This window comes from Budorcas taxicolor, chromosome 22, assembly GCF_023091745.1.
Source record: "Budorcas taxicolor isolate Tak-1 chromosome 22, Takin1.1, whole genome shotgun sequence".
Lineage (NCBI taxonomy): Eukaryota > Metazoa > Chordata > Mammalia > Artiodactyla > Bovidae > Budorcas > Budorcas taxicolor.
Window position 1 is genome coordinate 57,345,422 of NC_068931.1, and position 24,697 is coordinate 57,370,118.

A 24,697-nucleotide genomic window follows, 5' to 3' on the forward strand; every position below is an offset into this window, starting at 1 on the left:
TATGATCTACCCTTTAGAAAGTTTCGTGTGCACTTAGGAAAAACATCTATTCTGTTACTTTTGGATGAAATGGTCTGTGTGTATCTGTTAGATCCGTTTCCTTTAACATATTGTTTAAAACAAATGTCTCCTTATTGGTGTCCTGTCTGGGTGATCTATCCATTCATGAAACTGCGGTATTGAAGTCAACTACTAAGAGAGAGTGAGGTAGGGTAGTGGGACTCCCACAGTACGACTTCATAGACTGTTGCCTCTTGCTGTGCCCTGGAGGTGGGAGCCGGTGAAAAGCTTTCTCTGTTGGTTACAGTCCTGTGGGACCTACTGAGCATAAGCCCCACTTGGCACCATAGCCAGATAATCAAGGGTGTCCCCTAAGCTGTAGTCACAAAAACCAGGGTACCAGATACATGTGAAAGCTCCCTCCTGAGACACACTGGTGCTCTAGACTGCAGCATAGGAAGGGCATAAAGATGGGGCCAACTGCGGGGAGAAAAGGAAACCTAGAGTAAAAAGAATAAAAAGGATGGTGTCCTGCCAGCAGGAGTGAGACAAAGGGAGCCAACAAAGATGGTGTCTGCCAGCCTCTGCCCTGGGAGGGTGCCCCTGCAGGCCCCCAGATGGGTGTTAAACCAGATGGCCTGCCCCTCGGGCCAACGCTCGAACATAAGCAGTAAGCCTCTTACATAAAGTCCGGTGCATCTCGGTTGGCCCCGTCTCTGCTGGGCCCTGGTGCAGGTGAGTCTGAAGGGATGAGCTCTTTAATAGCGATTTCTCTTTGCCGTGACCTTTGGGTCTTATAGATGTGAGTCCCGTTGGCTTTCAAAGCTGGATGTGTCCGGGCCTTGTCTCAGGTGCAGGCCTTAAATGTTGGGTTGCCTGATGTGAGTTATACCCTGTGTTCCTCGTGGAGCAGCTCTGAGTTTAGGTTACCAGGGGTGGGCTTTTTCAGTAAAATTGTGTCTCAGCTCTTCCCACCTGCTGTGTTTTTCCTTGAGTCCCTTAGCACATTGTTGTTTTTGATTTGTTTTCAGAGGAAATTGTTCCATGTTTAACTACAGATTCGGTGTGTTTGCAGATGGAAGTGAATTCAGGGTCTTCCTATGTCACTATCTTAAACTGGCCTCATTCTATGGCAAAGTAGTATTCCATTATATGGCTATACTCCATTTGTTTACCTGTTGGTGGATATTTAGGTTGTTCTTGCTGTTGGTTAGTCACTAAGTGGTGTCGGATGCTTTTGCAACCCCACAGACTGTAGCCCACCAGGTTCCTCTGTCCGTGGGATTTCCCAGACAAGAATCCGGGAGTGGGTTGCCATTTCCTCCTCCAGGTGATCTTTCCGACCAGGGATGGAACCAGTGCCTCCTGCATTGGCAGGTGGATTCTTTACCACTGAGCCATCAGGGAATCCCCAGATTGTTTCTACCTTTAAAAAAAGGTGAAGATCTTACTTACTTTTGGTCGCGCTGGGTCTTCGCTGCCATGTGCTGGCTTTCTCCGGTCGGGGTGATCGAGCTTCTCGCTGCGGTGGCTCGTCTTGTTGCAGAGCATGGACTCTAGGGCATGTGGGCTCAGCCGTGACACACAGGCTCCGCTGCCCCGTGGCACATGGAATCATCCCGGACCAGGGTTAGAACCTGTGTCTTCTGCATTAGCAGGCAGCTTCTTAACCACTGGACCACCAGGGAAGACCCTGTTTCTACCTTTTTGGCTGTTGTAAATAGTGCTTCTGTGGACATTCAGGTGTTTAAGTATTTGAGTACCTGTTTTCAGTGTTTGGGGATATATGTGTCTACACACTGCACACACCTAGGAGAATTGCTGGGTCATCTGGTAATTCTGTTTAACTTGTGAGGAACTAACTGCCGAACTGTGTTCCAGAGTGGGTTCAGTGTCTTACATTTCCATCTGCAATAGATGGGGGGGTTTACAATTTCTCCATATTTTTGTCAACACTTTAATAGTCATTCTAGTGGGTGTGAAGTGGAATCTCATTATGGTTTTGATTTGTACTTCTCTTTTGACTAATGATATTGAGGATGTTTTCATATGCTTATAAGACATTCATAGTCTTCAGGAAAATGAGTATTCCGGTCAAGAAAATTATTTTTACAGTGTTTTTTTTAAGGGCCTCACCCAATCTCTGCTTCTTCCTGCAATGCTTCGTTTTCCTCTCAGTGTTTCGTGAGGCCTTTGTGTATTTATAAAGGCACCACAAGTTTTATTGCAGCTCTCACTTACTAGCAGATTCTGACAAGACTTCTAGAAGCTGTCTTAAAATTTTCGTAAGCTTTGTTCGCATCATATGAGGGCAGCAACTGTTAAAACATTTAGATTCCATCAGGGTACATTTTGCTATCACGCCAGACGCTCTTAAGAACCAACCATTTTCTCTCCACCAGTTGTCTTTACTCAACAGTTTCTGGTCCTGAGTGTCAGCAGGAACCTTTAGGTGGTGCTCTCTTGTTAGAAACATTTGTTCCTCACCAGTTTAAATACAGTAGCATATCCTAAGGAAGAGTGGCCTTTTTTTTTTTTTTTAAAGGGACCATCCCCCAGGTCTGCTCAGGTTTTCTCATACCATTTCTGTTACAGAGGCTAATAATAATCTGGTCTGTCTCTTCCCCGTCGCCCCACTTCCAGTGGGTTGCCCTGATGCCGACATGAAATTCTGCTCCGGAAGCAGGCTACCTGGTATAGAAGAGCAGAGAGCGGGGTCCTGATGTCCTACCTTACAAAACACCCCAAGAACTAGAACTCTCTCATCACCTGCTACTACTACTGATACCACCCCCCCACCCCGCCCCCCGCCAAAGTCCTCCATTTCTGTCCTTCAAAGAACCTCCTCCTCTGCAAGGGAGATGGGCCATTTCCCTAATGGGGCCCAGCCTGCCTTCCTGCCCAGGAGCTGACCACCTGTTTCGTGCGTCAGACTTGGCCCTCCCAGTCCCTACCTGCTCTCCTGCCCTTCAGCATCCTGATAGTTTCCCTTTGCTTATTTTTCTGCCAGCCCTTCACCCTGTGCTTCTGAACTTTGTCTCCCCACTTCCCAGCCCCTGCTTTTGGTCAGGGGTTACTGTTGCTTTTATTTTACCTCCAGAGAGCTGAGGTCACTTGGATGAATTGTCCCTCTTCTCATATCCTAAGACTCACTCTCCCTGGATACAGTTGTTCTTACCAACTGTTAATCTATGCTCTGACTCTGTAGTCAGAGCCTCTTGTCTCAGCCACTTCGCCCCTATACTCAGTACCCCGTCTGCAGCCTACTTCTCACCATAAGGACCCCTGTGGTTCCTTCAGAAACCAGGCAGGCCTAGATTCTCTATAATCTGCCCCACTCTAAAATAAATACTTTACCAGATTGTACTTCCCCCCAGTTTTACCAAAGTGTTTATTTTTTAAACAAAAATATACATTAATCTCAGATTTACAGAATATAGAAATAATTTATCCAAAACAATTTGCATTTTAAAATTAATATTGCACCCAACCATGGAAGTCTTTGACACATTTGCATTGTCGACCTTTCCCACAATTCGCAAAAGGGGAGAGAAATCTGAAACTGACAGAATTACACAAGCTAACTTTTCTTTACAAAAAAAAAAAAATAACCTTACAATTTTTTATTTACAAGATAAAAGTTGTAAACTTCCAGAAATTCACTTCCATAGAATAAAGAGCTACACATTCTTTGCTTATACCTGGACAGTGAACTATTTACACACTGCGATTTCCTCACAAGGAACGTGAATGAATATTGTGAGCATTCACAACCTAATGGTAAGGAACAGAATTATTGAAGACACTTCTGTGTCTTCACAGGGACACGGAAATGAAAGTGTAAAGCACAAAGGATGAGAAAAACCCCTGGATAAATGACTCTTACCTCTTTGAGGCCAGTTTCCATAATTGCCAAAGTTATCTTCAATTTTAGAAGGATACACTATTAGCCTTAGGAATATGGCTACCCAACAGCCGTTTCTCTTAAGTAGAAAAGAATGAGGTCTCTGTTTTACGTCCCTTATAAAACACTTTACACATAGGCAGGCACAAAAGTTTGCTTTTCAAAAGAAAGCTTTGCAGAATATTCTGCAATTTATCACTGATACCCTCAGTTTTTAAAAGCCTTTTTTTTAAAAAAAACCCATAAATATTTAAATGCATCTTTTTAAAAATCGACAATAGACAGTAAACTCACTTGGTTCTACAGGAACTGGCTGAAATAATATACAATAGTAAGAGTAAACGTACGTAAGGTACTTTTTTAACCTGGTAGTAAATCGAAACAGACTCAGACCTTGTGTTTATGAAATGTGAAGTCATTTTTGTTGATTGAGCTGAATTAAATCCACATGAGAACATGAAATCATGCAGTCCCATTATCAACTCTGAAAAAGACCACTTAGCTTTTAGGAGATGAGCATTCATGAGTCTTCCGTTATTACTATCATAAGGTCTTTGTTATAGTAAGGTAGGCTCCTGGGAAAAAAAGGAGCCTCTGGGAAATTCCTGACAAAGATCCCAGACAGGAAGAGCTTACTAATTTTATAAAACGATACCATCTGAACTGAAATAGAAGACGTTTTCAAATTCTCTTGTCCTTGATTGAGACGGAGTTAAAAATGTTCACTTTGAATCACAACAAAACATCAGCATCTGAATAATCTGACTTTTCAAAAGGTCTTCTTGGGTTGGACGATTGCCACAGCAAAACCAAGTCGTTTGCTGAATAGGTCCTTGTCTTCAGCATCCTCGTGACAAGTTCAGTTTTTTACAAAAAGTTCCCAGTCTCATAAAAAAAAAAAAGACAACGACATTTCCTTCGTGTGATTGTTTTTCTACAGGTCACCCGGGAGCCGGTGCCTCAGCTCTCCACAGTGCGCCTGTACTCCGCCGACCCGTCGGCGATGACCCCGTCCAGGGGCGAGCGCTTCTTGCGGATGCTGCGGCCGGAGGAGATGAGGTCGGCGTAGCCGCGCTGGTGCGAGAAGGCGTAGGCCGAGCGCCGCGTGGACACGTCCCGGCGGAACACGTGCTGGCGCCGCTGCCACTGCTCTTCGGCTTTTAGCTGCTTCCGGTGCTTCTGAATCTGCAGAAGCGGGAGAGGCAGGACCGGGTGAGGGAGAGCCGGGAGGCCGAATGGAAACGCGGGTCTCTGCCCGCAGAGGGAGCCCCCTCAGACTGACTGGGACCCTGGACCAGGCTTCCCCACACCCGCCTCCCTGAGGGGTGGGCATCTCCAGCTGGGCTTTAGAGAGGAGGAGGCGGAGGCAGAGGTTCCATGAGGCTTGCGAGCTCTCAGAGCTAGAAACAGGGCAGCCAGGACTCCCACTCCTCAACTGGTGCTCTCTCCAGTGCACAGGGGGGACTGGCCCAGTTTTAGAAAAGACCCTTAGTGTCTCTGGGTGTTTAATGCCCACTCTGGTCAGTGGGGGAGGGAGATACAGAGGACATGAAGGTTCCTTGCCTGCCTGGCAGCTTCTCTCCCCTCCTTTCTGATGAGATGGAGCTTATCCAGGTGCCCTCCTCCTCGTCCTCACAGCTACACTCCTCCTGGGATGTGGACTCCACCCGCAGGGTGGGACTGATTGATATCCTTGTTCTCGACTAGTCCAGGAATGGGCATGTGCCCTAATTTTGGCTCAAGAGACATGAAGGGAGTATGGTGAGCCCTTCCCAAAGTCGCCAGGATCCTAAGGGAAAGCTCCAGGAAAATCCGTCTGTAATCTTCCCCTGGATACTGACATGGCAGGATGCAGTGCCAGGAGCTGCTGTAGGCATCTTTCAGAAAGATGAAGCAAACAGTGGACACAGCAGAGGAGAGAGCAAGAAAGAAACCCAGCCCGCTGCTCATCGCCTGAGCTTGAAGCCTGTTCTGTGAGTGGAGGTGGTACGTTATCATGGAGTCCTTTTGAGCCCTGTCTTCCTGATACTTGCAGCTCAAAGGATCCTGCTATAAGAGGTGACATTTGTCTTTAAATGGAAAAAAAAAAAAATCCCAACCTGTATGCAGGGCAAAATACTAATAGTATAACTGCTAAATTGAGAGGGTAGATGTATATACTGTTCTTCCTTTTCAATAATAAAAATAAGCAAATAAAAATACCATTCCCAAGGGACTTGTTTGCACGGTGGAGTTAAAGAGAAGTAGTCCTAAAAGCAGACCAAACTTCCTAAGAGCTGAGAATTTTGCAGGAAAGTTGCTTTGGAGAAAGGCTCTGATTTCTGTGAGAGGCACTCCCGAGTTAGGAGAAGTCTGTTTTTTTTTCCATACCTTATCGCTTTCTGATGGCCAGATGGTCATTGACAAGAAGCGAATGGCAACAACGGGCAGCAGGCACACAGCAACCGTCAGGATGATGGTCAACCAAATATATGGCTGTCTCAGAGCATTTGAAGCGGTGCCTGGAAAAAGCACAGAGAATGACTCACAATGGTCCTTTCATCCCAGGGAGGGGAGGGCATGGCTAATATTCCACAGTCCACAAATGGATTCTCTCTGGTAAACTTTTACAGATTGCCCTCCCCAGAACATCCCATCACCACTCAAGGAATGAACATTTTAAAACCAGACTAAGCAAAGCAGAAATAGGATCATAAATTCTTTGGAACAAGGCAGATGTATATAAGTGAATAAATAAGGAAAAAAGGTACATTTGTTGGCACTGAATTAATCAGAAATGCAAAAGTAGGCAATTTATACCTTTGGATTTTTTTTTTTCCCAAGAACCTAAAAAAGCACTTTCCTGTATATACCTGTGGCTGATTCACGTTGATGTATGGCAGAAACCAACACAATACTGGAAATCAATTATCTTTCAATTAAAAATAAATTTTTTTAAAAAGCACTTTCCAATTTATACCTTTGGTTTGAATCTCCACATATTAACAGTGGGCGCTACTCTTTGTGGGCAAGCCTTATGCTAGGTGTTTTATACAGATCATGCCATTTACTCACTTGTGAGAGGTGGGTATTGCTGTCTTCACTACATGAAGAAACCAAGTAGGGGAGAAGTATTAATAAAAAATTGGTCCAAGGTAACAGAACTAGCTATGCAACTCCTGAATTAAAATCCATATCCATCCAGCTAGAGCTTGGCTTTTTCCACTGAATTCAGCTTCTAGTTTTTTATGTCAGAGGAAGTAACAATTAAATTCTGTTAATACAAGCAGGTATATATATATATACACTACTTAATTTTAAAACTGAGCCAAATTTGTTACAATATTTTCTGTACTTAATACTGTGAGTTTATAAAAATAATAGTGTTTATTTTTTATAATGTGGTTTTAACACTGATAAATGTGTATGGGTATAAAAAACAGTCCCTATGGGAATACCCTAAGTAACTGGGTACTAAAATTTTAAAATACAGTCACAGTAAGAACACAGACCAAAAAATGAGCTCAATTCCAATAAGAAAAGGGTTATTACCATGTATGTGCTCAGTCGTGTCCAACTTTTTGTGACCCCATGTACTGTAGCCTGCCAGGCTGCTCTGTCCCTGGAATATTCCAGGCAAAAAGCACTAGAGTGAATTGCCATGCCCTCCTCCAGGGGAACTTGCGGACCCAAGGATTGAACCCACATTTCCTGTATCTCCGGCATTTCGGGTGGATTCTTAACCACAGCTACTGCCTTTTATAACCAAACAACTGGTCATTTAAAAAAAATTCTTTTACAGGGAAACAAGTTTATGGGCACTTTTTTTTTCCATTTTGAATCCAAGCTACACTATCCATAGTAAGTTCATAAATTCTAATTTATGCTATTTATAAATTTTATGATATTAGTTCATTCTAACATTTGTCCATTTGTCTTATTTTCTACAGCTGTAAACTGTTGTTTTTCATAAGTTTACTTACGGCTCTCTCTGCATATTTCTGATGATACAATCTACTTTTAAGTTCTAGAATTCCATCATAATTTTCTTTTGCTAATTTGATATTCTTAGGTCTTTGGGTTATTTCCAGTTTTTAAAAGACAGAAGTGTTGTAGTGATACAATCTTTGTATAGATTACCTTTCCAAAATTTGGTGTGTTTCATCTTAGGGTATATTCCTCATGTGGAAATACTAAATCAAAATGTACCCCAAAATTTATTATGTATTTCTAGGTAGTGTGTTAGAAAAATTAAACTATCATACTATCAGCATGTACTATATTGGGAAACATGTATCCCTAGTTTCCCAGTAACCTTCCAATATTAGATTTTATGGAAGAAATAAAAAGCACAGTTATAGCTTAAAGTTATTTTAATTTGCTTTCCTCCCATCATGTTACCCTGCTTCCAACCCACTAACCACCGTTCAGTCTCTACTCAGGACATTAATTTTTTTTTTTTTTAGGACATTAATTTTTATTTGCAGTAATTCACACTTTGTGTTTTTCCTTACCCTGAAGTCATGTCAGAATCTAAATTAATGACATTTTTCTATTTATTTATTTTTGGAATTTAGAAAATACCAACCTGTAAATTGAAATGCAGATGGAAAGAGAACATGTATCCCAGCACTATGAAAGTCAAACATGATGCCAAAATAAAGTGCGATGCTTCCAAAAATTGAAAAAGCATTCACAAAAGTCCAATAAGAAGTATCCAAGCCAATCTGTTGGGAAACCAGAGAAAAACAGAGCATTCATTTTGGGGAGTTAGCAAGAAATAAAGGATCTAAGGATTCTGAAAATAGAATTCAGCAATTTAGGCATGATTTGGCTTCTGAACAATCAGAAGCTGCTCTTGGTTCAGGCACGAAATAGGAAATACGTTTGTTATAAGGGATGAAAATAGCATCCATTCATACTTGCAGAGCGGCAGAGGCTCAGTTGGAGGGAGAGTGGGAGCCAGGCGGATGTGCCTGCTGGTCTACACAGAGAAGTGGATGCAGTACCGGTAGGTCCGGGACATGGTCAGCTAAAGCCACATACCTGGAAGTTGACTGTTATTATGAGAGCAGAGGCAATCGTGACGGCGAAAGACTGGTAGTCCGAGGGCGCCTCTCCATCCTGCCCCATGGTCTGCGTATAGGCTCCATACGGTATGAAGAAGAGGACCAGCGAGGTTAAAGCTCCATGCAGCAAGCTGACGAAGAATCTCCTGTAGTTGAATAGCAAGTCTCTCTGTCCCACCACGTATAAGCCGGGGAAGCGGAGGCTCAGTTTGTCACTCACGTCCTTAAGGGGAAAACACGGAGTTGAGTGTACTGCCTGTCAGGATTGAAGTACTCAGATACATTCGTTACAACTTCTATCTCACAAAGAATTGCGACTTGTTAAGTTTTAGGAAGGCAGAAACTAAAGATAAATCCTGAATAATGTATAAATCATTATCATAGAGACATACTATATTGTTAGGTATCTAACAAGAAAAGCTCAGCATCCAAAATGAGGATAACAAACTTGTTAATGGATTCAATCCAGGCACAGAAATCTTTTCTTACTATAAAGCAGAAGCACAATGGTTGTTGCCTGACAGCAGAAACATAATAGGGCTCGCTCAGAAAGAAGTGAAAACCAAGACAAGACATTGAAATGTGTGCTTTGATACAGGCGCTCAGTCTGTGCAGAGCATACCTGTCTGCACCGGGATCCTACCTGGTCGAGCAGCCCCATGAGGAGCACGGGCAGGCTGGAGTAGAGCACGTTGTAGAGGGTGATGAACCAGTCTTCGTACGCGGTCTGTGAGGGGATGACAGGGTCTGTGTGTCACCGACCAAGAAATGTTGCCAGGCTAGTCAACACACATGCACCTGCCCTCTCAAAGCAGGGACATCCCCAAGGAGAGGACGCCTGCCCGCCCCCCCCCCCCCCCCCCCAGCCAGCTATGCCTACAGTAGGCATGAGATTGTTTGGATGGAGTGGGCAGAATCAAAGGGATTCTCACAATCATCTCCCTCCTCAAGTGGGGAAAAGAATCTGGTCTGTTTGAAAAATGCTGGAAAATAAATCTGTGTTCATCCTCTTTTATTAATGAACTAGATTATACCCAACTGGTTCAAAAGTACATATGTACCATTGAACTTTGCTTTTATCTTGCTGGTTCAGCATTTCCAGTTAAACATTATCTAAAACATTTTGAATATAAGGAAGAGGCTTCTGAAAGGGATAAGCAAGACTGTGCACACACCAGCCCTCGGGGTGTGGGGGGAGGATGAGGATGGGTAGAGGAAACAGGCTGGCTCAGCACCAACATTGATGCACAGTCCTGCACAGAAGCAGGAAGAAGGCCCAGTCTTGCTCGAGACCTTCTGGCCCAGTTTCTACATCGGCCCTCCTCTTATGCCAGTTGTCTGTGGCATAGCATCAAAGAGGTTTGGACAACAGGCACTGGCTTAGGTTCATATTTTACTAATGGTATTTTTCTGCCATATCACCAATTTAACATGTTAGATATGTTCCCACTCCTATTTCAGCAAAAGAAAAAAATTTTAAAACCAACAGCAATGGAGACATAATGGGTCTATGATCACCTGAAATTTATATAATCCCTTTAGTTACAATATAATTTTATACTTAAATCTGAAGAGTTTGTTCAAAGCTGAACAATTTGTTACCACTAAAGGTAAGATGACTTGGAAAAAAAAAACTAAGGTGAAGGCAAAGACACACAAAAGTCAACAGGCCAGGAACAAATTCTGCCTTTTTAAAGGCAAAGTTAAGTTCAAAGCACCAGAAACATTTTAGAAAATTCATAAATGTGATTGATTTATATCTCAATTATTGAGAGAGACAGCATCAAAACTGTGAACATGGAAGGAAAAAATATAAAATTTTTTTTCAGAAGTAGTTTTATTCATGTAAGAGAAAAGCATTACTAATTTAATAGTAATGATGATGGTGGTATATTACCTGTGCAGAGTACCCATTGAAGAAGGAGTACCAGAAATGAACCAAAGTAAATGCAAAGTTTTTATAGAAGAAGTATCGTAGGAACTTGCACATCCTGATGTAAGACCACCGGCCATGCACCAAGAGCAGCCTCTGCAGGTATCTGAACTGTGCAAAGGAATAGTCACTGGACATGACCGCTTGCATGCCTTCTTGTCCACTTATTCCAACACCGATGTGGGCAGCTAAGGAGTGAGGAAGCAGATACTGTGAATCATAAGCTTATTTTAAAGCAAAACATTGAGATGATAAAACTGTTTCTATGGCAATACAAAAAAAAAATCTGACATTTATGAAACAATAAATGTGAAAGCTATCGCTCACAATCCTCTACACCCAGCTTCTGAACTCAAAGTCACAGGTACAGTTTGCTACACAGAGCACATGGTTGGGCCTCCATAAATATTTGTGTAAGGATCTCAATGGGTGAGGAATTCCATTTGGATTATCTGCCCAGCTCATAAGCCATCCCTCCCAACCACAGGGCGAGCCCCAGGCACCCATGTATACACTGTGTCTCCCTGCCTCCCTGGCCACAGCTGAGTCAGCCTTGGGCAGATATGTAATCTGTGGTAGTTACTGTGATTTGGCTCTCATTCTTCATTCTAAAATTTTACTTTAATTAGAGAGGTGGGAAAGCAAATAAAACCCCTACATTGCTCAGACTCCCTTGCAGCTAGGTCCTCTTCGGTGAATTAGGTTCCGCTTGTTTGGCCCCACTTGTGACTTGGAAGCAGAAGTAGATGGGAGCCCAGCATCCCTTCCCTGTTTGGCATTCCTGCAGCAGACTCCATATAGCCATTCCCCAGCTTCCTGGATGCCGATAAACAACTGCAAGGGCTTCTCAATAGGACAGCTCTTCAGTGGAGCCTCAACTCTTAAAAACTCCTCTGGCAAGTGACCCAGACTTGGAGACACCACCTGGAACCAACCTTCCTCAGTCCATCCAGAATTTCTATGAGCACCCAGTCCCCTGTATGAATCACTTCCTACTTTGAGTACCTATAGGGATTTGTTTCCCTCAGTCTCTCTTGGTGTTTTGGAATTAGGATTTGGGTGTGTTTGTCTGGAATGTTAGCATGTAAATTCTTGAGTTGTGGGATGGATATACTTCTTTCTGAGGCGCTGAGAAATAAAGTAATGTAGAAAAAGGATGGTGCTGCTGGGAAAGATTGAGGGCAGGGGGAGAAGGGGACGACAGAGGATGAGATGGTTGGATGGCATCATCAACTCGATGGACATGGATTTGGATGGACTCCAGGAGTTGGTGATGGACAGGGAGGCCTGGTGTGCTGTGGTTCATGGGGTCGCAAAGAGTCAGACACGACTGAGCAACTGAACTGAACTGAGAGAAGGGATGAGGGAGACAGACTCTGGGTTCTTGGTACTGCTTTTTGGTTCTAGCATTATCCAGAGGCCTGGCTCCTTGAGCAGCACATATTTGTAGCTTTTAAATTAGGTTTCTTTTTCTCTTATGCTAACTTTAATTGTTCTCCAAGACTTGCAATCAACAGTGTTTTAACTTAGATACTATTAAACTTTCAAAGGCTTATTCATGGCCCACTGAGACCTTAGGACAGACAGTCGTTTTAAGGGGAGGAAGGTTTCCAGAATGGATAAAAATAATAGTTCCAGTTTTATCCATCTTTCCAATAGTCATTAAATTATATGTTCCACTTAGAGAATTACGAGTTTGATCTAGGTCTTAAAAGTCATGGAAGACAAATAGTGAGATCATTTTGAGAACATGTGTTGGAGAACACAGTCTACTGTTGCTCAGACCCTGAGAAGTGTCTGCCAGTTCAGCAGTTTCCAACTAAAAGAAGCTCCAAAACCCCTGCCCCAGTTGCAGAATACAAGGTCTGACACATTCGAGACATTAACACAGTGACTTGTCCAAAACCTCCGTTTTTTAATAACACTCTGCAATTCTTAAAAAAAAAAAAAAAAAAAAGAATAAACTGCATTTCAATCAATATTTATGACCTCTTTCTAAACACAGAAATAGTTCTTAATGACCAGTCATGGTTGCCAGACTGCTCTTTCTACCAAACCATGGCCTTCTTTCCTGAACAAGTAACAGGGAAATGTTGCGATTCTTTCAGAGCCAAGGACAAGGAGCCTCTGTGCTAGGCCGTGACATCCCGGCCAGCCTCTGTGGTGCAGACCAAGGACAGTATATGAAGTGAACATTGCCACAGTTCACAGGGTGACTCAGGGCACCTAAGCAGATAGACTTTATAAGGCCACACTGCTTGTGTTTTCCTGAAAACTAAATATAGACACCTAGATTTTCCGGAAGTTTCAGATGTGGTTTTAAATGCCTTCTGAGTAGATTGCTTCATAATTCCCTAACAAAACTGATAGTTTCTTCCTGCCTCTTAATGCCTCTTATTCATTCTCAGGGTTTCGGCCAAGTAAAACACCACCTACCAGCCATCTTCAGGCACAAAGGAGGGAGCGGGCAGCCTCTGAGGGTCCCTGGGTCCTTGCTCAGTTCAGTTCAGTTCAGTTCAGTCGCTCAGTCGTGTCCGACTATTTGCGACCCCATGAATCGCAGCACGCCAGGCCTCCCTGTCCGTCACCAACTCCCGGAGTTCACTCAAACTCACGTCCATCGAGTCGGTGATGCCATCCAGCCATCTCATCCTCGGTCGTCCCCTTCTCCTCCTGCCCCCAATCCCTCCCAGCATCAGAGTCTTTTCCAGTGAGTCAACTCTTCGCAGGAGGTGGCCACAGTACTGGAGCTTCAGCTTCAGCACTGGTAGACTGCAGTTCCCTCCACTTCTACTGGACTACATCACTAACCATGAAACATATTAGGAAATGGTCAGATTTTTTTAGACACTTAAATTCCACTGTACTTCTTTATAAACAATTATTTCTTTCTGTACCTTGTTCCTGATGCAGGTAAATGAGATAAGAGTTTTCACAAAGTTCAAAGAGGTACTTAACAATACTTGGATTAAGCTACGGACTTCCAAGGAGACCTGAGATTTTCTGACTTTCGTCCCCAAAGGATGCCTCCTACATTATATATAAAAGCATCTACCATATAACACAGCTTAATAAAATGCTTAAAACCACTTAAGAAAAAACAGTCTCTAGGAGATTCATCTATGCTGATTCTCTGTGATCCCTTTTGTTATCAACTGGTGAACCCAGAGGAACAAAAGAGTTTTCAAGTCTCTCACATAAACAGATGGGAAGTCTATAAGGGGATCCCCTTTCCCCAGTATCTAAAAGTCTTCGTTATAACTGAAGAACTGAAGTAAGTAACTGAGTTACTTAACTTTTTTGGCAGAGGCATTTATGTTAAGGTACGTAATGGAAAATAGAACTAGCTGCAGAGGAAAGAAGCATCTGATTCAGAGCAAGAAATGCCATTTGCATGGAAGGATGAGCATGTGCAAAACAGTGCAGAGAAATTAAACTGGTAGAAGCCACAGACATGCACAAGGTAAAGAAGCAAGAAGACGTACATCGTAGAGCCGACTTCTGTTGAGGAAGATAAAGTTGGAATATTCTTAGCATATATCAAGAAGGAGGAGGAAGAGACTCTAAGGAAAGAAAGAGAGGCATGAGTTACAAAATAGGCTGACTTCAAAGCCTAGTCATATACATAATCCATTTAAGCTACCCAGCACTACAGGACGTGTGCATACATGCCACGGATTGTTTACCTTAATAATATCACAAATCTAGAGGTGACATCAGAGACAATTTTCTTGTTCTCAGATGAGAAAGCTGACGCCTGAGCGTGAACCCAGGGTGACACAGCATGTTGGTATTAGGACGAAGGCAAGTATTCAGATCTCATTGAGGCATTTTCATTACAAGATACCCCTTACAAGTTCTACCCGGAAACAAAAGGACCAGGATTCAGACATACTGATGTGGATTTGGTTCTGAATGCTTTAATACCAGCAAAACTGTTTCCACAAGATAGGAGTCAGTCCTTTCATTTGTGGATACCTAGGGTCCTCCAACAGGTAAAAAGACCTTGGGAGGTCAGGAGAATGTTGTGGCCACATTGGAACTTTGCTTCAATGCCAAGTGTGTTCCTCTGAGCTCACACGAGGTCACCCAATGGTGAAGTTCAACAGTTTACTAACAGCAAGAGGAAAGCTCCAGAAAACAATGCTTAGGTGTGGGAGAGTAATATTCCCCAAACAACAGAATTCAACAATTTATGCCAAGCTCAGCAGAGATTTTTGCAAAACATTATACAGTAGGGTTTCCAATAAACCCTAAAGAAATACAGGGGGGGAAGCAGCAAGAGAAAACAAAAAACCAAATCCAAACATATGCAATAGAAAGAAACAAGGATAAAGTCACCCACATGAAACTCATCTCCTACTGGATTAGCTAAAAAGTTTGTGTGGGTTTTTCCATTAGACGTTACAGAAAAATCTAATCAAGCTTTTTGGCCCGTTTGGCCAACCTGAAACTTGGCGCTGTGTATAGCACAGTCATGCCTGCTGCACTCTCCTCCTAGAGGGACTAAGTCTGCTGAGGGCAGGGTCACAGGTGTCGTCACCGCAGGTGAGTGCCTTTGTCAAAGGGCTGCTTTATGAAGGCCCAAATGAGGGGTCCTGCCACTTCCTTTCTGGCGGTTCGGGTGGCCCTGGCCTGTGGGCGAGACTCACTTTTGATCATGTTGACGTCGTTGGCGCCGTCGCCGATGGCCAGCGTGATGGCCTTCTTGTACCGCTTCACCAGGTCCACCACCATGGCCTTCTGCTTGGGGGTGACGCGGCAGCAGATGACCGCGCTACACTCACAGGCCAGGTCCACGAAGCTCTGCTGCTGCTGCTCCTTCCTCACCTCCAGCTTCCGCATGCTCTGCGTCCGCAGCCGCCGCTCTTCTTCTGTCCTGGGGAACTTCAGCTTCAGAATCTTACTTCTCTTGGACTTTTTCTCGAGAAGGATTTCATTCTGTGAAATTAAGGAGGGGAAAGGATTACAGTCTGTCTGGGGTTTTAGATCAAGAGTGCCATTCCCAAGATCTTAATCATCTGAGGGATACTTCTGGGCCTACGTCATTGATGATATTGTTCTGATTATAAAATATTTACTATAAAATTATAGAAAAATTTAAAATGTACAATGGAGAAAATTAAAATTTTCTGTTAGTTGACAAACTAGTAGTAACCATTGCTACCAGTTTATATCATGTAATAATAATATACATATAATAGCATGATCATATAATATGTAACATATACATATCATAATATATATATCTCATATTATTGTATGTATCACTTATTTTATGTATCATATAATATTAACTCTCAGGCTTAGGAAATTGCCCTTTCATTTATAGGCTAACAGATTTTAACATTGGTAATTACTACGAAACTGTCTAAAATTGGTTCAGGATGACCTGCTTTAGTTTGAGCCAAAGGGAGAGATGCTAATGATACATACCAACCAAGAACCAGTGATTATTAAGGCACGGTTTCCACCAGATGGAAAAAAAGGTTCATACACTTGGGGTACGAATTTTGCATAGACTCCCCCTCTATTCCTCTGGTTTTCCATCCTTGTATGAAGAAGAGCACTGGGGGAAAAATTAAGTGCGTAAAAGACCATGAACACGCCCTTGATTGGGAGATAATTTTGACATATAAACTTTTAAAATTAACAATAAAAACCACATTAGCATAAAAGTTATCATCTTTAACTATATGAGTATACAGTTCAGCAGTATTATGTATATTCATATTGCTAATCTCCAGAACTTTTTCATCTTTCAAAATGAAAAATAACAACTCCCTACTTCCCCTTCCCCCAGCTCCTGGTAACCACCACTTGACTTTCCGTTCCTATGAATACGACCACCCCAGATAACTCACATAATGGAATCATACAGTACATGCTGTTTTGTAATTGGTTTATTTCAGTCAATAGTGGCTCATTTCACTGTTCTCAGGGTTCATTCATGTTGTAGCATATGTCAAAACGGTCTTCCTTTTTAAAGCTGAATGATATCCTGCCTTGCAGGCAGACCCTTTATCATCTGAACCACTAGGGAAGCCCCACTATTCCACACTATGTATATACCACATTTTGTTTGTCCATTCATCCAACAGCGAACCCTTGAGTTGCTCCCACCTCTTGGCTGTTGTGATCAATGCCACTGTGAACACGGGTGTGCAGATCTCTCTTCAAGTCCCTGCTCTTAATTCGCTGGGATATGTATATAGAAGTGGGACTGCTGGGTCATGAGAATTCTATTTTAAAATGCTTTGAGGAATCATCATGCTGTTTTCCACAGTGACTGCACCATTTTATATTCACCAGCAATGCACAAAGGTTCCAATTTTCCATACAGTTGTACAAACACTGTTTTCTGTGTTTTTTAAAATAGTAGTCATCCTAAATCAATGTTAGGTGAAACTGTGGTTTTAATTTGCATTTCTTTAGTGATTAGTGATGTTGAGCATTATTTCATATGCTTATTGGCCATTTATATGTCTCTTTGGAGAAATAGTTATTCAAGTCTTTTGCCCATTTTTTAAATCAAGTGACATATAATGTTACTGGATCTTGATTCCTCTACCACGGAGGCACCATGTTCTGGGTACTTAATTATTTGCCAAAGGTGTCTAAAAGAAGATACAGTTGAAAATGTGTTCACAAGCAACAGAAGGAAGGCAACCTTGATCAGAATTATAATGTACTGGGGTGAACCCTAGTGTGCTATCAACAGTGACCACTGTTGGGCAGGAAAAAAACCTTATTTCCACATAAAGTTACGTCTACCTTCGAGTTATTCTCCATGCTTTCTATCAACAAGTTATTGAGAAGACCACATACAGCTCACTCATGTGATATGAAAGTGAGGCATGGAATCCTGGAGTAAAAGGGACTGTAAGTACCCAATCTCTTCATGTTAATAAACAAGGAAATTAAGTCTGAGAGATATTGTAATTTGCCTGCAACAAGTTGATGGGAAGAATGCAATGAGGACTCAGGTCTCCTAAGTCTCAGCCAGGATTTTCCGTCTTACACACATAGAGCCTTCAGTCTTCACCTTCAAGAATGGGTTTCTCAGCCTTGGCACTACTAATTCTTTGTTGCATGTGGCTGTTATAGGTACTGTAGGATGTTTCGCAGCACCCCTGGCCACCACCCCACTAGAAGCCAGGAGCACCCTTCCTTCCCCACTGTGCAACCAAAGATGTCTTCAGACATCGCCAGGTGTTCCCCAGAGGGCAGAGTCCCCACCTCCCCCGCCCCGCTTGAGAGCCGCTGCATAGGAAACTCGGCAGCTATTGTTCTTTTTCCACATTAACTTCTCACTTTCGAGCTGAAAATAAGGAGTGATCAATCACTAGAGGCTGGAAGAGAAAAAAATACGAAATCTAATTCATAATTAGTGATATCTCAAGCCCACTTCCTTTTTCAGCAGGCGAGTGCTGAGGGCTTGCAAGGAATACAGAAAAACAGCCCCTGAAGGGGCAAATAAGGCCTCAAATATCACTACAACAGAAGGTTGAAGAGTGGTGACTTGGAGCTGCCTGTTGTCTCCTGTTTCACTTAAACTTGAGGAAACTGTCGCAAGTGACGCGTTCTAGCTCCATCTCTCTGAATCTGTGTCCACTGCCCAGTCTTGTTTTTGTAAAAATGAGATGTTCCATATTCTCACTGCAGCCCCTTGACTCACCTGATATCTTCCCCGTAGCAGATAGTGGTATCTTCAGTGAGAAGTTCACAGGCAAATCCTATATTTTCAGCAGTTTCTACAACAGAAAAAAATGAAGCCAAATGTCAATCCTGCTGATGAATTTAATAATGGGCTTCATCTAGTAACAATTTTTTCGATTACTAAAACAACCAGATTCAATCAAATACACTTTTTGATTTTTTTCTTTTTTTTTTTGGTAGCAATGTCTAGACATCACTAAAGGAAAAAAATCCTTTTCTCTGTAATAAGTCTAATAAGCCAAAGTCTGGTCAAGATGTTTTTAATACTGAAATATGCTATAATATCAAATGTGTAAGCTGGTTATTTAATAAAATCAATGTTCATTGAAATACTGAACACATCTAGTTCATGTGGTTTAATCTGAGTCGGAAAGATCCCCCCTCAGAAAGGAATGGCAATCCACTCCAGTATTCTCGCCTGGAGAATTCCATGGAGAGAGGAGTCTGGTGGGCTACAGTCCAGGGGGTCGCAGAGTCGGACAGGACCGAGTGACTAACACACACAAGGTGGGAAGGGTAACCATTTCCACAAACGCTGACATGTGGCTCCTACTGGACCTTTTCTGCCCTTTTCCACCCCCACCCCCACTTGTTTGAGGTCGGGACTTAATTCCTTAGCTTATCAGAGTGTGTAATCCATCAACAATGTCAGGGTAAGACAAATGATCTAGTTTCCCATGGAAAGCTTCTGGAGTAAAAAAATCAACAGAAACGATAACACAACAATCAACTCCTTGTTGAGCTCTGAATTTAAAAATTAGAATCTTCCCGTGGGGATAAAATTACAATTTTCAAGCAATAAAAGGGAAGAAAACCAAAGCTGCTGTTCAGCATGTTACGCTCTTCTGCTTTCTGCCCAACAGACGGTACAGTGCTGGGAGGAGAGAAGGGCCTGGAGGGCTGGCCCTTTGAGGACAGGAGCCCATGTCAGGCAGAGAGAGAAGGCTGAAGACAGCCAGCAGGACATGAGCAGGAGCTCGGTTACGAGGAAGAGACTCTGCCGCCGAGGGAGTTTCGGGAAGGAGGCGGCCAGGGCGGGCTGGGGCAACACAGAAGGATTTCTTAGGGAAAGCATCTCTGCCCCAGAGAAACAGACGGTGCTTGGGCAGGATTCGAAGTCTGAGAAGGACCTTGAGCAGGGGAGATAGGAGCTATGGATATTTGTGAATTAACAGGCTTCCCTGCAAACTGACTTACCCTTTTTGTCTCCAGTGAGCACCCAGATCTTAATGTCAGCTTTCGAAAGCTTTGAAATGGTTTCTGGGACTCCATCTTGTAGCTTGTCTTCAATAGCTGTTGCCCCTAATAGCTGGAATGAACGTTCACAGAAAGGAATTAGCAAATAAGCCAAAAATGTTCTGTATTTGCAGTCGGCCAACCTGTAAAAAGCAGATGAGCTAAATACACCCCAGCTGCTGCACTACAGGGGCCAGCGGCCAGCATTAACTGGCAAGGTTGCAGTGTTCCACATTCACCAAAAACCAAGCAGCCAAAGTCTTTTTCCTTACAGTAATTCACCAAGACAAAAATGTAAGTACCAATCAAGGACATTAAAAATATATAATTTTGTCGTGTGTATACTACTTTACATGGATACAAACCAATTTCTTTTGCTAAAGGTCAATGCTTACTATCTGTTGAACATTTCCTTTTCATCAAAACTCTACAAGCAACAAGTATTAAACTTTGGAAAGTCTCTACAAATGGTGTATTTTTCTTATTTCAAGATTTTGCACAACATAAATCATCTCAGTAATTCTCATAGTGTAATAAGTATATGCTGGCTTATTATTATAGAAAATGAATTTTAATAAGTTATATAAAAATAATAGAATCAGAATCTCATAGTGTTTTCTGTCTTTTGTTTTCTCATAATGGCAACTGCTATTTTGCTTGCTGAAAAAAATTCAAATGACTGAGTTCCACTGTACCAGTTTCAAATACTGCAGTTTGAATTGTATTTTAACAGTAAGATTAAAAATGTAATAAAACTTAATAAGATCTCCAATTCTGTTCAGAATATCAAGGGGAAAGTTACAAAGGTTAAAACTCACAATTAAATCTTTTTCAATCTCCTCATATACTTTATCCAGAGCTTCATCCCGGTTGGTTGAGGCTATACTGGCAGCCATAAATTTTTTATTCCATTCTTCAAATTCTTTTTCTTCAATTTCCTTATAGCAAAGGCACAGTGTTCTAAGAGTCTCACTGGCAAAGATCTGTTTAATTTAAAAGACAATCCAACCACGCAAAGAACAGTTATTTTTATGTAAATTTGAAATCTTATTTTGCAGTAATACAATAAGATAATTTTAAAAGAGACTGTGAAATGATTCTGTACACATACATTCCATAGAAGAGAGTAAACAAATATTAATACTTCGTTTTCCTAAGGATTCTCAAAATCTTAGGACTGTTTATTTGTAGTTCCCTAATTAAAGGGAATAGTATAACTCTTGTAAATCAAGTCATGAGAATGAACAAAAAACCCTTAACAACTAAGAAAATAAGAGACCAAGGATGGTGCCTTGTGGTATAAAGGTTTTATAGACCAGACCTGACAACTTTACTATTTGTTCGCACAAACAGTTACAAGTTCAGAGACTATGAACTCTCAACCGAGCATTAGTCCCTCAAACCAATTCTGAACGACACGAACCATGGTTAAAGCTGAGATAAAACATTTTCATGAAAAAGAGTCTAAAGTTTAATCATGGCAAACAGATTTAAGCCATTTTAAAATAGCTTAAATGTGAACCAGTAAAAATGTTCCATTACTTCACAATCACATCTTGTCTAGTCAAAATAGCAGAACGGGTTCACCCAAGTGAGGGCTTGCTTTCAGACTCTTTGGCAAGTTCTGCATGTATTTGATTAGACCGCCCTCGTTCAAATTCTCATGAGGAATTACCTACTGTAACTGCTTCAGCAACACACATATAACCTTAAAATGTGACCCCACCTAGTAAACAACATATTCATCGGACTTTTTCTGAAGGATCTTTGGCCCCTAAACTCAGACCCTTCAAGTGGAGGGAAAAAAGACCCCTTTATTGAGCACTGACTAAGTGCTGGGGACTGCAAGTTGCTTTCCCTTGCACCAACCCTCCATGTATGAACTATCCCCATGCAGGGATAGTTCAGTTCAGTTCAGTCACTCAGTCGTGTCCGACTCTTTGCGACCCCATGAACTGCAGCAAGCCAGGCCTCCCTGTCCATCACCAACTCCCAGAGTCCACCCAAACCCATGTCCATTGTGTCGGTGATGCCATCCAGCCATCTCATCCTCTGTCATCCCCTTCTCCTCCTGCCCTCAATCTTTCTCAGCATCAGGGTCTTTTCAAATGAGTCAGCTCTCTGCATCAGGTGGCCAAAGTATTGGAGTTTCAGCTTCAACATCAGTCCTTCCAATGAACACCCAGGACTGATCTCCTTTAGGATGGACTGATTGAATCTCCTTGCAGTCCAAGGGACTCTCAAGAGTCTTCTCCAACACCACAGTTCAAAAGCATCAATTCTTCAGCGCTCAGCTTTCTTTATAGTCCAACTCTCACATCCATACATGACCACTGGAAAAACCAAAGCCTTGACTAGATGGACCTTTGCTGACAAAGTAATGTCTCTGCTTTTTAATATGCTGTCTAGGTTGGTCATAACTTTCCATCCAAGGAGTGTCTTTTAATTTCATGTCTGCAGTCACCATCTGCAGTGATTTTGGAGCCCAGAAAAATAGTCAGCCACTGTTTTCCCTGTTTCCCCATCTATTTGCCATAAAGTGATGGGACCGGGGATAGTTCATACAGGCAATTAATGATTCACCCTCCAGACTTCACTGCCATCATTATATAAAGGCAAAACAATATGAGGGTGGGTATACAATTCTCAGATTTCCAGAAGCATTCTGAAAAACGGCGGTATCCCTGAACCAAGGATGTGTGCGTGCTTATTTGCTCACCCGTGTCTGACTTTCTTGCGACCACATCATCCCCTAAAATAGCGAGTTTGAAGTAACGAAGACCAAACTGATTCTCTAACAAAGACATCGATTATCCAGTGGACTGCTTTCTCATGTCCCATCCTATAGGAATGTTCTCTTGACTACACTGTACATAGGACACTGGAATTCTTGGAGGCCACACAGATACTGAGACGAGAGCACAGGATGGTTATGTAACTTGCTTAAGGCCCCTGGAAGAAACGACCAGCCTTTCTCCTGGGTCAGTCCTGCAGGTCCTGCTAACCTAGATGCACTGAGCTCTTTCCTAGGAAGTCAGCCTCTGTGGCAGAATCAGAAGCAGCCTGCCATATTCCTACTTGGGCGCTCTTTCCACTCAACTACCCCAAAGCAACAGAAGGGTCAACAGGTAGCACAAAGCTTTCACTCCAGCTTCAGAGATAGTACCAGAAAGGAAGTTTGGAATCCATGGCATAAAGAGTGGAAGTGAGACTTACATCCAGGGCATCCTGCGTTTCTTGTTTCGTAGGATTCGTTTGATGTAACCGTTCATAAATCACAGTGTCGGCACCCTTACAGTAAAGCCTGATATTGCCTTCTGGGGTTCTTACTAGCAGCGAGAGAAGGAAAAGCCAATAATCAAGTTAATGTTTATTTCTTAAAAGAAAACTATACAGTTAATCTTCTGAACGGTTACAGTGCTAATCATTCCTAATTAGTTTAAAATAAGCAATGGACCTAGAAAAATGTTGCTCTCAACAATTGGTAAGCCTACATAGAATGTAACAGTGAAATAAATATGAAAAGATTCCTTTAGTCAGCTCAGTTTTCCATATGCTTGCTTATTCTTTCAGCAAATATTTACTGGCTCCCTACTGTGTGTTGGTTTTCTCCATATAGACTTCTTTGTCCTTGCCAGCCAGTAGAAATCTTTCTTATCTATAAATCCACAACACTCACTGCCTTTAATTCTCAAACCATTAACATGACTCCTTATGACCATTTTCTTGGCTTTTTTGATCTCTGAAGTACGTTAATTGCATTACGTGTCTCACCACTAACTAGATTTTAAGTTCTCTTCAGGTAGACACCAGGCATGATCATCACAGCCCAGATCAGTGTTAGGCCCACAGGAAGCACTCAGTAAAAATGAGATAATCATTTAACTCAGTAATAGTATCAGTAAGATGAGACTAAATCAGGAAGCAGCTAAACCTTTATATTGGTTAAAAAGTCAATCTCTATTCCTGCCCTGAAAACAGAAGGGGCTTGTGGGCATGGTGGGGGAGGGGAGGGGAGGGGAGGAGAGGGGAGGGGAGGGAAGGGGAGGGGGTTAGGAAGCAGGGGCACCACGGGGGCACACACATGGCCGTGTGTGCAATGAGCAGCTCGTGGGAACCTGCTGCACAGCACAGGGGGCTCAGCTCTGCGCAGCCCTCTACGGGCGGGACAGCAGGCCCAGAGGAGGGAAATGTGTATGATTATGGCTGAGTCACACTGTTGTACAGCAGAAACTAGCACAACATGGTAAACTGCTTATACTCCAATTAAAAAATACAATTTAAAAAGTCAGTCTCATGGTGGAAAATCTTACAGACGTCACTTAACCAAGTGATCCAAGCTGATGTGACCTGCAACCATGTGTCTTCTGATGTGCTGTGCTGGGAAGGACACGGCACCAATCTAGGTACCCTTCCTGCCGACAGGGCACCATCTACATCGAGTCATGAAGGAACACGAGACAAGCCCAAACTGAGGGACTTTCCGCAAGGTAACAGCCCTGTGCTTTTCAAAAATGTCAATGTGCAGGAGATCAAAATCAGGTTGTGGAACTCTCATACAATAAAGGAGACCAGAGTAATGATCACTGAATGCAGTGTGGCATCTTGGGTGGAGTCCTGAATCAGAAAGAAAACCCCTGGTGAAATTTGAAAGCACTCTGTAGATTAGATAATAACACTGCAATGCTGAGTTTTCTGATTCTGATCACCATATTGGACATAACAATAAGTGAAGTTTCTTGATCTTAAGAAATACCTACTTAAGTATTTGGGGGAAAGGGACATTAGACCTCAATGCCCCTAATCGACTCTCAAATGGTCCAGAAAACAAGAACCTATAAATAACAATGACAAAGA

The 24,697-nt window shown here is 42.5% G+C and overlaps 1 protein-coding gene across 1 annotated transcript in view; it reads right to left on the reverse strand.

The window, feature by feature from the left end:
* Positions 1–4,864: 4,864 nt before the first annotated feature.
* The window catches only part of ATP8B1 (ATPase phospholipid transporting 8B1), a 53,082-nt gene continuing 33,249 nt past the window's right edge, over positions 4,865–24,697 (reverse strand). The window contains exons 16-27 of the mRNA XM_052660463.1: positions 23,057–23,169; positions 20,659–20,823; positions 19,802–19,913; positions 18,564–18,639; positions 16,322–16,454; positions 15,538–15,826; positions 10,850–11,073; positions 9,596–9,679; positions 8,930–9,175; positions 8,472–8,610; positions 6,275–6,405; positions 4,865–5,089 (exon numbers count right to left, since the gene is read on the reverse strand). Coding sequence (XP_052516423.1) covers positions 4,865–5,089; positions 6,275–6,405; positions 8,472–8,610; positions 8,930–9,175; positions 9,596–9,679; positions 10,850–11,073; positions 15,538–15,826; positions 16,322–16,454; positions 18,564–18,639; positions 19,802–19,913; positions 20,659–20,823; positions 23,057–23,169 — 1,937 coding nt within the window. The remainder of the gene's footprint in view (positions 5,090–6,274; positions 6,406–8,471; positions 8,611–8,929; positions 9,176–9,595; positions 9,680–10,849; positions 11,074–15,537; positions 15,827–16,321; positions 16,455–18,563; positions 18,640–19,801; positions 19,914–20,658; positions 20,824–23,056; positions 23,170–24,697) is intronic.